We start from the raw sequence: 13,165 nt of genomic DNA on the forward strand, positions 1-13,165 counted from the left end.
ATCCTTTAAGCAAACAAGTGTTTATCTGTAGATACCGGAGAATTTACAAGTCATCGTGAATTTACAAGTCATCATTTATAGAAACGATGTTAAAAGAATGGTGGGGTGGGTTACATACACTTTGCAAAAATAGAAAAATAGACACCTTTCAAATGTAAGGAAGTGATCTCTGTGGATGGTGGGTACGTTACAGGACGGGGTGGGGCAGGGATGAGCGGTTAGATGGGCTTCCCAGGCAGCCAGCAAAGTTCTCGTTCCTGGTGGTGTTTGCCTTAGGATGACTCATTAAGCCACACTTCCATGCGGTTTCTGTAACTGTGTTTCACTTAAAAAGTTTTCAAAGCCCGGGGAGCAAGGATGTGAGCAGGCCAGTAGACCTTGAGTCAGTTAGGGGTACGTAAGCCCCAACAGCCGAGGGAGCACCTGCTTCAGACATGGCCTTCAGACTCAGGCTTGAAGGAGTTCAGGTTAGCCGAGGGGAGGTGAGTGGAAAGGAAGATCGCATCCCAGGCCAAGGTCGCTGCACGTGCGAAAGCAAGTGGGCACGGGGCGCTTACAGAGACTGACGAGAGCTGAAGCTAGAAAGACAGCCCACCCAGACTGTGGGAGCTTGTCAGTCGGTGGAAGACTGGGGACTCTAACCTGAAAACAACAGGAAGCTCAACTCACTGCTTGTCCTAAGGTATGGGCATTCCGAGTGATCATTCTGCTCCCAGTGGGGAAGACTGGACCAGAAGGGGACAAGAGGAGATGCGGGAGGTCAGCTGGAAGGTTGTCCAGACTAGATATGCCCCCAGCCTGAACCAGGTCGGTAGCAGTAGAGAATGGAAAGAGAAGAACAGGTCTGAGAACTATTTGGACAGTAGACCTGACAGGACTACCTGAGGGAGCAGTCGGCGGTGACGGCCAGGCCAATGGCTTGGGCAGCGAGGAGCGTTTGTGGCAATAGGGGACGCCACTGAAAGGGAAGTTTAAAGAAAAGAGCCTGTTAACCTTGAGGTGCCCGGAAGCCGGCGGGTAGGGAGTTGGATGGAGTGCTCTGGGGGTCCGGGCAAGCGGTCTGGGTACAGACATGAGGACAGCCTGCAGCGATAGTCTGAGGGCCGTGGGGCTGGCTGAGCTCCTCCGGGAGCACAGCTGGGTGGAGGACCCCGGACAGAACCCGGGATGCCGAGGGCGGGTGGGTGAGAGCGGCCAGCTGGACAGGCAGCGCCAGGAGTGTGTGGCGTCCAGAGGCCACAGAATGGAGAGCAGGGACAGGGGAGGCGGTCAGCAGGGTGAGGCGCTGCTGAGGGGTACGGAAATCCAAGGACAGAAAATGCCTGCGGGATCCATACATGCAAATCACAGCGACGATGGTGGGAGCCAGCTTGGTGGGAGCAGTGAAGGTGAAGCTGAAGGAGGCTGGGCTGGAAAGTGGAGGTGGGTGTGGAGAGAGGGAGAGGCCAGCTGTGAGCAAGGGGAGGGGGCCGGAGGTGGAGGTCCACAGGGTTACTGGGCGTCTTTTACTTTCATGTGTCTGTCTGCAGAGAAACGAGGTCATATCCCCCATATTCTTGGCATGGGATCTGGAGAGAGAGGCGGGAGGCACAGGAGAAGGGAGAGCTGCAGAGCCCAGTGCAGGCTGCAGCCTGGGGCAGGCTCACAGCGGGGCAGGGGCAGGTGTGGGCGCAGGGCAGTTGGTAGCCTTGGTGGCTTCATGCTGAGGAAAGCGTGGGGGAGCAGGTCTAAAGAGGTGCTGTGTTCGCGAAGTGGTTAGTCATCACGAAGAGGACAGGAGCGTGAGGGGTTGAGAGAGGGAACAGAGTTATCCGGTGTAGCCGAGAGAGGCTGGATTCTGGGGTCAGAAGCGGAGTCCCCCCAGCCCTGCCTCTTGCCTCCTCTGTAACCCAGAAGGGCCACATCACCCTTTGAGCTTAGTTTCATCATTTTTGAAAGGAGGTAGTGATACAGGCTGCCTCGGAGGGTCGTTAAGATGGAATGAGAGATGCCTCTAATGGCACGTCATGAAGTGAAACTCAATACCAGCATCAGTTGAAGCTAAAAACAAGTCCAATAACCCTGTATGACAAACAGCCCCAGAAGTGAGTGACATTGTAGGTCCCCAGGAATGGGTGAGGAGCCCCTCCATTGCAGCCGCTGTGGACAACGGGAAAGTCCCTGGGTAGCTGCAGGGCGGCAGCAGCCTCAGCGGCCCGACAGGAGTGGGGACAAAGATAGGGATGTTTGTCCTGTGCGGTGGGGACTTTTGTCCTTCCCTCTATATGCTCACATGCCATTCAGCCCTCACAGGATTCTTTCCTCTCCGTTGTTTTCTTTAACCCCTGGGAGGTGGGAACTTTGTTCTCATTCAGCAGGGAAGTAGCTGAGAGGCTAGGTAACTTGCCCCCGACACCAGAAGTTAGCACAGTCAGGGTGAGGCCTTGGGTCTTATATTTCGGTCTAATGGTGGTTCCCTCGGAAATTCAACCAGCGTGAAGGAGTGAAATGAGCGCAGTCCCGAAGTCCCGGCTCTGGCCTTCCCGTTCAGCGACACCAGGGCCTCAGTTTGTCCCTCCGTAGCGTCCGCGCCTTTCTTTTCTTCACCTGCTCTCTCACCGCAGGCCTGGGTTGCCAACTACGAGAGACCCCGAATGAACGCCAACTCCCTGCTGGCCAGCCCCACGGGCCTCAGCCCCTACCTGCGCTTCGGCTGCCTCTCCTGCCGCCTCTTCTACTACCGCCTGTGGGACCTGTATAAAAAGGTGAGGGCACAGCGGGGGCGGCGCACCTACTTCCAGTGCAGCAGGGCAGACAGGGCCTTCCAGGCCACTCAGTCGCCATGAAGAGGGGCCTTCCATCCGGCCCTGGGGCTGGGGCGTGGGGCGTGGAGTTTGGAGGTGCTTAAGGGTGCGTGCAGTCGGAGAAGGTGGGGAAGAGTCCGCATCCAAGAGCTGGCAGGGCCGAGTGCTGCCCAAACTGCCGATCTGCATGAAATCCAGGTTACCAGGTAGAACAGGACAGGCAGAAAAGCTGACCTCAGGGCGTGTCCCTGGGGGGGCAGGTCTGCTGGCAGCAGGTGGATGGGGGCGGGGGAGACTCGAGGCAGGGAGGGCGAGGCTGGCACTGGTCCTCAGCTGAAGAGCAGCACGGCAGCCCTGTCGGGGTCGTGTCCAGAGCCCTGACAGGGGAGCCCAGGAGGGCCGGCGGCCTCCCACCAAGGCTGAGGAGGAGGCCGGAGGGCCGCATGCAGGGCTGAACGGTGCAGACCGTAAGCACATACCCCTGTGACAGTCCTCAGACAGGGAGAGGGCGACACACCCAGCTGCTCAGATTTTTTCAGGGTTCCCCGTCCTCGCCTGTGTCAGGATTCTGTGGCATGGGGGGGACTTTGATGGATTCAGTGGGTGATCTTGTGATTTCAGGAAAACCCTGATTTGTTAGCAGGTCCGATCTCTTAATTCCCTCACAGCCCCAGACCCAGGCTTTTGTGTGTAACTTACGTAACCAGAAACTAGACTGAGAGCATTTTGTACGTGCGGTGAGGGGGAAAGTCCCTTTGACGTTCTAGAAAGTGGAGCTGAACCGGGAAGCCCTCGCAGACGAGGATTATCGCCAAGTCCAGGGAGCCTGGTTCCCAGTGCAGATTCAGCGGGGATGTCCTCTTCCCACCCACCGCTCTACGGTGTCCTCATGGCTCGGAGCCCGCCCAGCCAGTGCAGCCGGGGCACACTGTGCTGCTGCTTCTAGGGCCTAGCCCTCCCACACGTGCAGGGGGTTAAAGCAGTCCGGTTCGTGGCAGCTCCCTTTGCGGGAGAGGCCTGGGGACCCGGTGATGAGTGCTGGGCTTTAGTATCCACGCGCCCCTTTCACCCCCAGGTGAAGCGGAACAGCACACCCCCCCTCTCCCTGTTTGGGCAACTCCTGTGGCGAGAGTTTTTCTACACGGCAGCCACCAACAACCCGAGGTTTGACCGCATGGAGGGGAACCCCATCTGCATCCAGATCCCCTGGGACCGCAACCCTGAGGCCCTGGCCAAGTGGGCTGAGGGCAAGACAGGCTTCCCCTGGATTGACGCCATCATGACCCAGCTGAGGCAGGAGGGCTGGATCCACCACCTGGCCCGGCACGCCGTGGCCTGCTTCCTCACCCGCGGGGACCTCTGGGTCAGCTGGGAGAGCGGGGTCCGGGTGAGTGCTCGCTCGTCGGGCAGCTGGCCTGTGCTTTCTGTGGGGCCCAGCCAAGGGCAGCCCCTCTGCACGGGGGGTGGGGTGGGATCCCCTGGGACCAGGAGACCCCCCCAAGTCCTCCCTGCAGGCTCAGAGGGCGCAGATGGGGATGTCCAGCAGAAGGGCTTTGGCTCTTTTCTCCTCGGGGCCCACGGTGACCTGGGAGAGCTGCAGCAGTAGGTGCCCGGGGAGGCTGACATCCCCCCCCCCCCCCCCCCCAGGTGTTCGATGAGCTGCTCCTGGACGCAGACTTCAGCGTGAACGCGGGCAGCTGGATGTGGCTGTCCTGCAGCGCCTTCTTCCAGCAGTTCTTCCACTGCTACTGCCCTGTGGGCTTCGGCCGCCGCACGGACCCCAGTGGTGACTACATCAGGTGAGGGTGCAGACCAGGCACGCTGCCTCCCGGCCACTGTGGCCTCCTCCTAGGATGGGTTTCTCTCAACCCTTTGAAGGAGAGTCCCACTGTGCTGACGGGTTGTCTGTTTCAGGCGATACCTGCCCAAATTGAAAGGGTTCCCCTCGAGATACATCTATGAGCCCTGGAACGCCCCAGAGTCGATTCAGAAGGCCGCCAAGTGCATCATCGGTGTGGACTACCCACGGCCCATCGTCAACCACGCCGAGACCAGCCGGCTCAACATTGAGCGAATGAAACAGATTTACCAGCAGCTCTCTCGCTACCGGGGACTGTGTAAGGAGCCACGGCTTCCCCGCCAGCCCTAGCTCGCTGAGAGGAAGGGCGGCACCTGTGGGCTCAGGGGATGTAGGTGGGGCTGTCCCAAGATTCGCCGAGGGAGGTTGAGTGCTATCTTCCGGGCGCTACACTGACATGCCTCCCCGTGGCCCAGGACACCACACACGGGGCTGGATCGGGCTTCTGAGTAGTCGTGGGGACCCACAATATCATGGCCAGGACCCCCACCTTGTTCACGCCTCCCCTGTAGCCCTCAGCAGTTCCTTGAGGGTGCATTCAGATTACTCCCCTGTCTCTCTGCCAGGTCTGTTGGCATCTGTCCCTTCCTGCATGGAAGACCTCAGCAACCCAGTGGCAGAGCCCAGCTCGACCCGGACGGGGAGCACAAGCAGTGCAGGTGAGTAGCAGTGGGCTTGCGTGGCCTGTGTCCATCCCAGGGCCCTACAGGACCGCCACCACTTCCGTCACTGAGGGCCGATGGCAAAGGCCAGCACAGTTTGGGCCCCAGTGAAGCACAGACAGGGAAGGAACCATGCAGGTCACTTCCGATAACAGTGCTTCCGGGAAAACATGTCAGGGACTTGGTAGAAGAAGGGCTGGGCCAGGGGGGTCACTTCGGGTTCCTTCAGATCGGCGTAGTCAGGGACCGCCTCTCCGAGCAGGGGCCTGAGCAGCGAGCAGAGCCAGCCTTTCCGAGAACCAAGGGAAGAGCATTCCCCCCAAAGGAAAAGCAGGAAAAGGCCTAGAGACGGAGCAAGCTTAGCCCATTCAACGAACAAAGGCAGGGAGGCCAGTGCAGCTGGCATGCCCTGAGTGAGCAGCTGGAAGGAGACGAGGACGAAACGTGGCAGGAGCAGCATCGTGTAGGCTCGGTGTCCCGAGGGGGGTTCGGATTCTGTCCTCGGTGCACTGAGAAGGCACTGGCAGTGGGCCAGCGGGCAGGGCTGGATCCGATTCATGCTTCACAAAGCTCACTGTGCCTGCTGTGTGGTGGGGACGGTGTGGGCAGCAGTGAGTGTGGGGAGACCAGAAAGGAGGCGACTGCAGTTGTCCAGGCAGGCGATGGCAGCATGGCCCAGTGGTGGCAGGAAAGAGAGAGACAGACAGACTTGCTGCCATCTTAACCTGCTTCCTTGGGCTCTGGGATGAGGATCAGTAAGGTGGGACAGGCCAGGACTCCTGTGGCTTAGTCTAGTTTGCTCAGCAAGCCTGGTGAGGGCGCTGCGCCTTCCTGCCTCGGGAGACCAATCCAGGGCCACAGAAGGAACGCCTCACCTTCCGAGCAAGGATGGCAGATGGGCCAAACCAGGCCTGCAGCTCCTGAGGTGTGGGACCCAGACACTGGCTCTGCTGCCCAGCAGTCCCAGTTGTGCTCTCCTTGCACAAGGTCATTACTGAACAGAAGGCTGAGGGTCAGGTCTGAGGAGCAGCGTGCCAGCATGTCACAGACGTGCAGGCGCCCTGCCCCTGAAGGTCTGCTATCCCACGGTCTGGGGCTGTCTTGGCTCCACACACCATATGTGTGAGTGACGCTTTGACCTGCTTTCCCCTAGGCCCAAGGCCGCTGCCCAGTGGCCCAGCGTCCCCTAAACGCAAGCTGGAAGCCGCCGAGGAGCCCCCCGGGGAAGAACTCAGCAAACGGGCCAGGGTGGCCGAGTTGCCCGCCCCAGAGCTGCCGAGCAGGGACGTCTGAGAGTGAGTGACAGCAGCTTAGAGTCGGCCTCAGGAGGGAAGGTGGGAGAGAGGTGGGGGCCGTTTGGAAAACGACTTGCTGTCTAGCTGAAGGTTAAAACCCAGCAGGCTAGATTAAAAACTAGTGGGCACTGCATGATTTTTTAGGGCTTCAGTTCAATAATTCTACCATTTGGACTTCTATAACTTCTCAAATTTAATTTAAGAGAGAAGCCCTTTTTTTGCCAACTAAGGGGAAAAAATTAGGGATGGGGGGGCTCTTTCTACTTTTCAAAGTGAGTCAAATCCAACGAAAAGAAAGCAGAGGCCTGGGAGTGAAACTATGGGAGAGGGGACCCTGTGGCAGGGTCTGAGGGCACTGAAGGCCCCTCTGCCACCCCCCCCCCGCCCCGCCCGCCCTGGTCAGCTGTGTTCCACAGACAGGCCAGGGGAGGGCAGCACTTGTCTTCAGGAGAGAGGCTCACGCAGCCCAGCCCCACCTAAGGACCAGTAGTGGGGGGGGGTGGCTCCCCATCTTCAGTGCTTCTTAACAGCCCCGCCCTTCCCTTCTCACCTTTCTCATGGCTCTGGCCCTGTGCTTTCCTGTTGGTGCTCATCTTTCTTGGAAACCCCCTGAAAGTGGGTTTTTAAAAAAACAACAAACCTGATTCCTCCTTCCCTAGAGCAGGAAGGGTCTCTTACACTTTTCTTGGAGAAATATAAATTCTTGTCTTCCTTGAGTCATCAGCTCAGGCTGTTGCTTCTGTGCCATGAGTGCTTCAGGAGATTGGAGGGTGATCTTCTCCGTGGAGCCGATTGACTCTCTTTGCCAAACCCCTCCACTTTGGGGCTGGGGGGGGCATCGGTTTGAGTGTCCAGCTGGAATGCGGTGACACAGTGTTTGATGCTTGTGCCCTCTACCCGACCGGGCTCTTTGTCCTAGATGCTGCTGATGGACAGGTTTGTGCTATTTTGTTCTGGGAGCACCGTCCGCCTTAGATACTGATCTCTTATTATCTCAGCTCTGTAATACTAAGCAAAGTTCAGTCTGTTCTGCAAATCTGGCACTTGCCAGACTGATATTTCTGACTTGCAGGTGAGAGCACCAAAGGACAGAGGTTAAATGTCCAGGTCAAGGCCACTCCTAATAGCATCTGATTCAGCATGAAATTGTTGCCAACAGGTGTGTGAGAAAGGGGAGCATAGTGCGTATAAGATGCAATGGGGTGCATACCCACAAGGATGTAACAGGAAAAGGAGACCAGTAACTTATGACTCCTGGACAGATGATACAGGTTCCACAAACTCAGCACACAGCAGCCGTTGGCAGGCTGGAGTGACCAGGGCGTATACAATACAGAAGTTTACACTAGGGTCCTGAAAGGTGGATTGCAGTTAGAGGGCATTTCCCACAAGAAAAACAGCTCAATGATTAAGTGATCCTATACAGATGACTTAACCACTTTGAGACTCAGTTTCCTTACCCGTACATTAGGTTGCTGTTGCAAAGATTAAATGACGAAATGTAAGTGCCAGTTAGGAATGTATGGGGCTATTGGGAGTAGAAAACCTGACTACTGTATCTAAAACAAAGAGGGATTTATTTTCTTACCTAACAAGAGGCCTAGAGCTGGGTGTTGCTGGTTCGGGTTTGGTGGCTTAACAATGCCAGCGTCAGCTTTCTTGAGAGTCTCTTGCTTCATGGACTCAAGGTGGCTGCCACAGCTTCAGCCATCAATTTCTCATCCAAAGCAGGAAAGGGAAGGACTAGCACAGGCAGCTGTACTCATTCATTTAGTAAACATATATTAAGTGATCACAATTTGCCAGACACTGGGATTATAGGCATTAGGATATGAACATGACTTACAAAGTTCCTTTCCTCTTGGGTACTCTTAGTGGGAAGAGCCAGACAATAAACAAATAGATATATAATATGTCAAGAGGCTTGACCTGGCTGGTATGGCTCAGTGGATTGAATGCCCACCTGGGAACCAAAGGGTCGCAGGTTCAGTTCCCAGTCAGAGCACATGCCTGGGTTGCAGGCCAGTTCCCCAGTAGGAGGCGGTTGGGAGACAACCACACACTGATGTTTCTCTCCGTCTTTCTCTCTCCCTTCCCCTCTCTCTAAAAATTAAAAAAAATAAAAAATAAAGAGGCCCTAAGCAGTATCAAGACAAAGTAAAGTTGGATAAGAAGAAAGTCAAGGTTAGGGCACAGTTGAGGTTGCAGTTTTACATTATGAGGGCAGTTGGGGGGTGCCTCTCTTTATTGTATCAAGAAAGTAAAAGCTTTCCCAGAATACCCTCCCCCAGCTTTTCACCTTGGTCTCCTGAGCCAGAACTGAGTCATAAAGCCACCCCCAAGTTGGGAAGTAGGGATCTTGCTTGTCCAGATTAGTTTAGACTATTGGTTTTTCAACTTGAGTGAGTAGCAGGATCCTGTAGAGAATTTAAGCCACAGATTGCTGGGCCCCGCCCACAGAGCTTCTGATTGGGTAGGTCTGGAGTGGGACCTGGGAGTCTGCATTTCTCTCCTGGCTGGGTCATTCAGTAAGTTGGAGCATCATCCCTGTACACCAAGGCTGCAGGTTCGATCTCTGGTCAGGGCACATGCAAGAATCAACTAATGACTGCATAAGTAAGTGAACAACAAATTCATCTCTCTCTCCCCCCTCCTCTCTCTAAAAATCAATAAATAAAAATTTTTAAAAAAGGATTTGCATTTCAAAAAAGTTCTCAGAGGTTGATGATGATTCTGTCCTGGGACTGAACTTCATGAATCACTGACTTAGACCAATCGTGGTCCATTGTCAGGGCCAAGCTTGTGACCCATTGAACAAAATCCAGGAAGTACGGACAGCTAAGAGTGTAGAATACGCAAGGCACTTAGCTCAGTGTCTGGCTAAGTACCCAGGAAATGATAGCTGTGATGATGATGATGACAGTGATATAACGCATATTGTCATCATTATTATTTTGAAAGAACACAAGGTTACATAGTTGGGCCTGATCATGGAGCACCTGAATGCCAGGCAGCTGGGTCCTTGGTGTGCTCTGTGGGAGCCACGGGTTTTTGGACCAGGAGAGTGGGGTGCTCAAACTGGCTCTTTGGGAAGATTAGCCCGGCATTGGGCTGGGACCTGCAGAGGAAATGGTGGCGGAGGAAGCTAAGAGGCCACAGCAGTGACTCCAGGTGATATTACAAGGGTGCAGAGGCCAGGGCCTGAGTGTTGCCGTGTAGTCCAGGAGATTGTCCATCAGGGTCTTAAGGACCGATTCTCAAGGTTTACTCTGACCTTGATCATGGCTGCTTGGTTGGAAGTAGGGACTAGGAAGTTGGAGGACAAGGCGGCCTGGGGAAGAACACGTCTTTGGGCCCCTGAGAGAGAGGAGCACGCGTGTGTTTTACTGTGTGCTGGTGACCGCCCTGGGGCCGGAAGCTCTTCAGCGTCCTCGTCTGCAAAATAGCACCGTGTCACCTGTCGTTCCCCCTGAACAAACACGTTAGGGAAAGAAAATGAAAACTCAGGTGTGAAAAGCGTCGAGTAAGTTCAGTTCACCACGCAGGGGAAATCACATCGCCGTCTCACACATGCCGCCCAGGGTGCCTTCCATTGTGCCTCCAGGCAGATCGCACTCTGGGCCGAGGGGGTCCCAGAGCAGGGGTCTCACGGCCCAGTGGATACAGTGTTAGAGTGAGAGGCGGGAGACTGTCCCTCTCTCCCCTCCTTCCTGTCAGTGTCGGTTGTGTGCCGTGGGTTAGGGTAGTGACCTTTCTGAGACGCTTTAGCTGTAAGGTGTGAATAGTCATTCTTTACCAGCCCGAAGGCTCCATGCTGGGCCTTTGGGGGCCCTGGTCCAGCTGCGCGCTGCAGTTTGTGACCCTGCTATCTCTAATGCCCAGGGCCTGTGGCCACTCACCGGGCAGACCGTGGTCTGCAGTGCAAGCTGATCATGTGGGAAAGCAGGCTGGCAGATCGGTAGGTTCCATGCTTACCTCAGACCCACACCAGTGTCTGTGCTGCCTTTGGTTTTATTGTACATTGTTCGCCAAACTGAAAAATAAGCCAGTCCCCAAATAGCTGTCATTTCAGCTGCTATCCCGTGATCCCCAAAGCTGCTGACAGGTCAGGATTCCATTAGCCTCAATTGTGTACACATTTCTCCTACTGGTCCAATTATTTCGCCATAGGGGGAACAGCTCCCGTGACCCATTTGCCTTTTTGCTGGTACATGGCAATCTGTTGAGAGAAGCCCCATTGAATACAGAAGGTTCATGGCCAAGGACCACCTCTGCCCCTCCCCCTCAGGCAATCCACCGGGGCTCCATTAGCCCCGGGGCCTCACTGCGGAAACCGGACCTCTGGCCTCTCTTCCTAGGAATCTCTCTGACTCTTATTTAGTGGTAGACCCCTCCTCACGTGAAATAAAGTGTGTGAAAGGCACCAGGCAGTCCGGAAAATGGGGCACAGCAGTGTGGGCAGTGTGGCGTTTGGAAAAGAGCCCCAACTTCACACTCTCCGAAGTGTCTGCACCTTGTCCTGCGGCTCAGGGCCTGGGAGCCTTCACCCCAGCTGCCTCACCTCTGCAGTACCTGGAATGGAGAAGGCGGGACACCGTCCCCTCACACTCTCCCTGGCATTTACTCAGTGGCCATTGACTGACCAAGGCCCCCTCCCTCTCGCAGTGTGACTTGTAGGGTGCAGGAAGGGTGCACGGGTGTGGTTGACATGAGGCATGAGACTGAGCTGAAGACCTGAGCTTCATACCCCATCCAGGCCCAGCTGCGCCTCTAATTCCCTGCTCCTGACTTGGGAGCTGGCAGCAAACTCTCCACCCCTCTCAAGCTCTGGGGCACTGTTCCTCGCCCAGTATGGTGGGGAGAGGGTGATATCTGAGACGTGGTTACAGGCTCCAAAGTCCCCTGCAGATGTTGAGCCGGCATGGCGCCCTCTGCTGACGTGGCGCCCTCTGCTGACGTGGCTGATGCATGCATGCCCCTCCTGTGCTTGGCGTGGGGAGGGTGGGTCTGCAGATTTGGGTTTCTCGCTAGCATCCAGTGGGCAGGAGAGGGTGTGAGGGCACAGGGATTCAGGTGGCCATCCTAACAGACTCAACACACTGAAGGAGGCAGTCACTGGTTTATTTTGTGTTCCAGCTGCTTCTGTGTTTCTGCTATTCATGACAGGGTGGGAGAATCGGACTGTCAGAAGACTGATTTTTCAGTGCATGTTTTACAAGTCGGTTTTTCCCCTGGTTCCTCTCCCCTGGCTGCTCTTCCTTCTCCTTTTATGCTGCTGACAGCATTTCCTGCGGGGCTTCCGTGATGCCCCAGCCCCCTTTTCTGCGGACCTGTCGGTTGTCTGCGGATTGAGTACCTCGAGTAGCGAGTTGAACAGGCCTCCATTGCCAAGGACAAGCTGGTGCTTATGAACCTCAGTTAGCCTTGCTCATGTGTTTGAGCCCATCACAGAGGGACTTGGGTCACTGGGGCTCATCTGAGGCCAGGATACTGCCACCGCCCCTCATGGGCCTGTCCTGTCGCTAAGTCCTGGCTGAGTCTACATAGGTCTGAATTACATCATTGTAGCCCCCTGAGTGCCCCTCACACCCTTATTGTCTAAGTTCAGGCATTGGCTCTTCAACCCTTTCTGCATCGCCAAGTGTTGGTGAATCTGACACCAGATAGAACCTCTCCCCAGAAGGCTGCACCAGTTCACACACAGAAACAATGTGCGCAGAGTGTTGGGGTCTTTGTGCACTGCCCCTTCAGCCTCTCCTCAGACCCCCTAAAGGAAACCCAGAGTGAGAGCCCCGGTCCTGGGAATCTTCCAGCACTCTCTATTCTCCCCCGTGCCTGGAGGTGAGGAAGACACAGGAAGCCGAGGCAGCGGGCGGGAGCCTGCGGCGGTGCACACGCCACTGCCCACGTTTCCAGGAAGCGGTGGCCCTCTCTCCAGCCTCACAGCAGGACTGCAGAGACTGGGTGTGAGGCCCGCCACAGCCAGCGGGGTCCGTGAGCGTAGATACACTTTTGTAACATTTGTTCGCAGCAAAATACATGGCCAGGTTCTTACCGTCCAAGCGCAGAGGGAAGAATTATTTAAAATAACAGATCCTAAACGATGGGGCACTCAGCACTGACCCGCGCAGGCAGCCGCTCCTGCATTTGCTGCAGTTTACCCGGCTTCTAGGTAAATTCTCTGAAGATAAAATCAAATAAAATCGTCTCCAGATTTAACATTGGCCTTGAGAGGGTTTCGTGTATTGGAAGACTGATTTGAAGTCCCTACGTCCAATGCCGTTGACCCGTGACGACATTTTTCCTTCTCTGTTAACACCCAGACCTACATTTGCGTCACTCAGACGCTAGTCTCCATGCCACTGTGCAGAATTTCTTCCTTTTATTGAATCTTCTAAAAGTCCGACTGAGCCAGCCCATAACACAGAGCTTTACTTCGTGGTAAGCTCGCGGGTTTGGGAGTCAGACGGCCTGGGGTTCCCGCGTGGGCTTCGCCGCCTCCGGATGCCGAGGTCTGGGCGCGTTTCTGTCCTCTCTGGCTTCCGTTTTCTCATCTGTAAAAATGAG

At 55.6% G+C, this 13,165-nt stretch overlaps 1 protein-coding gene across 2 annotated transcripts in view; it reads left to right on the forward strand.

Moving 5' to 3' along the window:
- Positions 1 to 13,165, forward strand: part of CRY2 (cryptochrome circadian regulator 2) — a 33,259-nt gene that overhangs the window by 16,744 nt on the left and 3,350 nt on the right. For both annotated transcript variants that reach the window (XM_037166192.2, XM_037166193.2), the window contains exons 6-11: positions 2,604 to 2,744; positions 3,859 to 4,170; positions 4,431 to 4,582; positions 4,698 to 4,900; positions 5,208 to 5,300; positions 6,457 to 6,598. In XM_037166192.2, coding sequence (XP_037022087.2) covers positions 2,604 to 2,744; positions 3,859 to 4,170; positions 4,431 to 4,582; positions 4,698 to 4,900; positions 5,208 to 5,300; positions 6,457 to 6,596 — 1,041 coding nt within the window. In that variant the 3' untranslated portion in view covers positions 6,597 to 6,598. The remainder of the gene's footprint in view (positions 1 to 2,603; positions 2,745 to 3,858; positions 4,171 to 4,430; positions 4,583 to 4,697; positions 4,901 to 5,207; positions 5,301 to 6,456; positions 6,599 to 13,165) is intronic.

Source organism: Artibeus jamaicensis, unplaced genomic scaffold (assembly GCF_021234435.1).
Source record: "Artibeus jamaicensis isolate MK-2021 breed Jamaican fruit bat unplaced genomic scaffold, CSHL_Jam_final contig_797, whole genome shotgun sequence".
Lineage (NCBI taxonomy): Eukaryota > Metazoa > Chordata > Mammalia > Chiroptera > Phyllostomidae > Artibeus > Artibeus jamaicensis.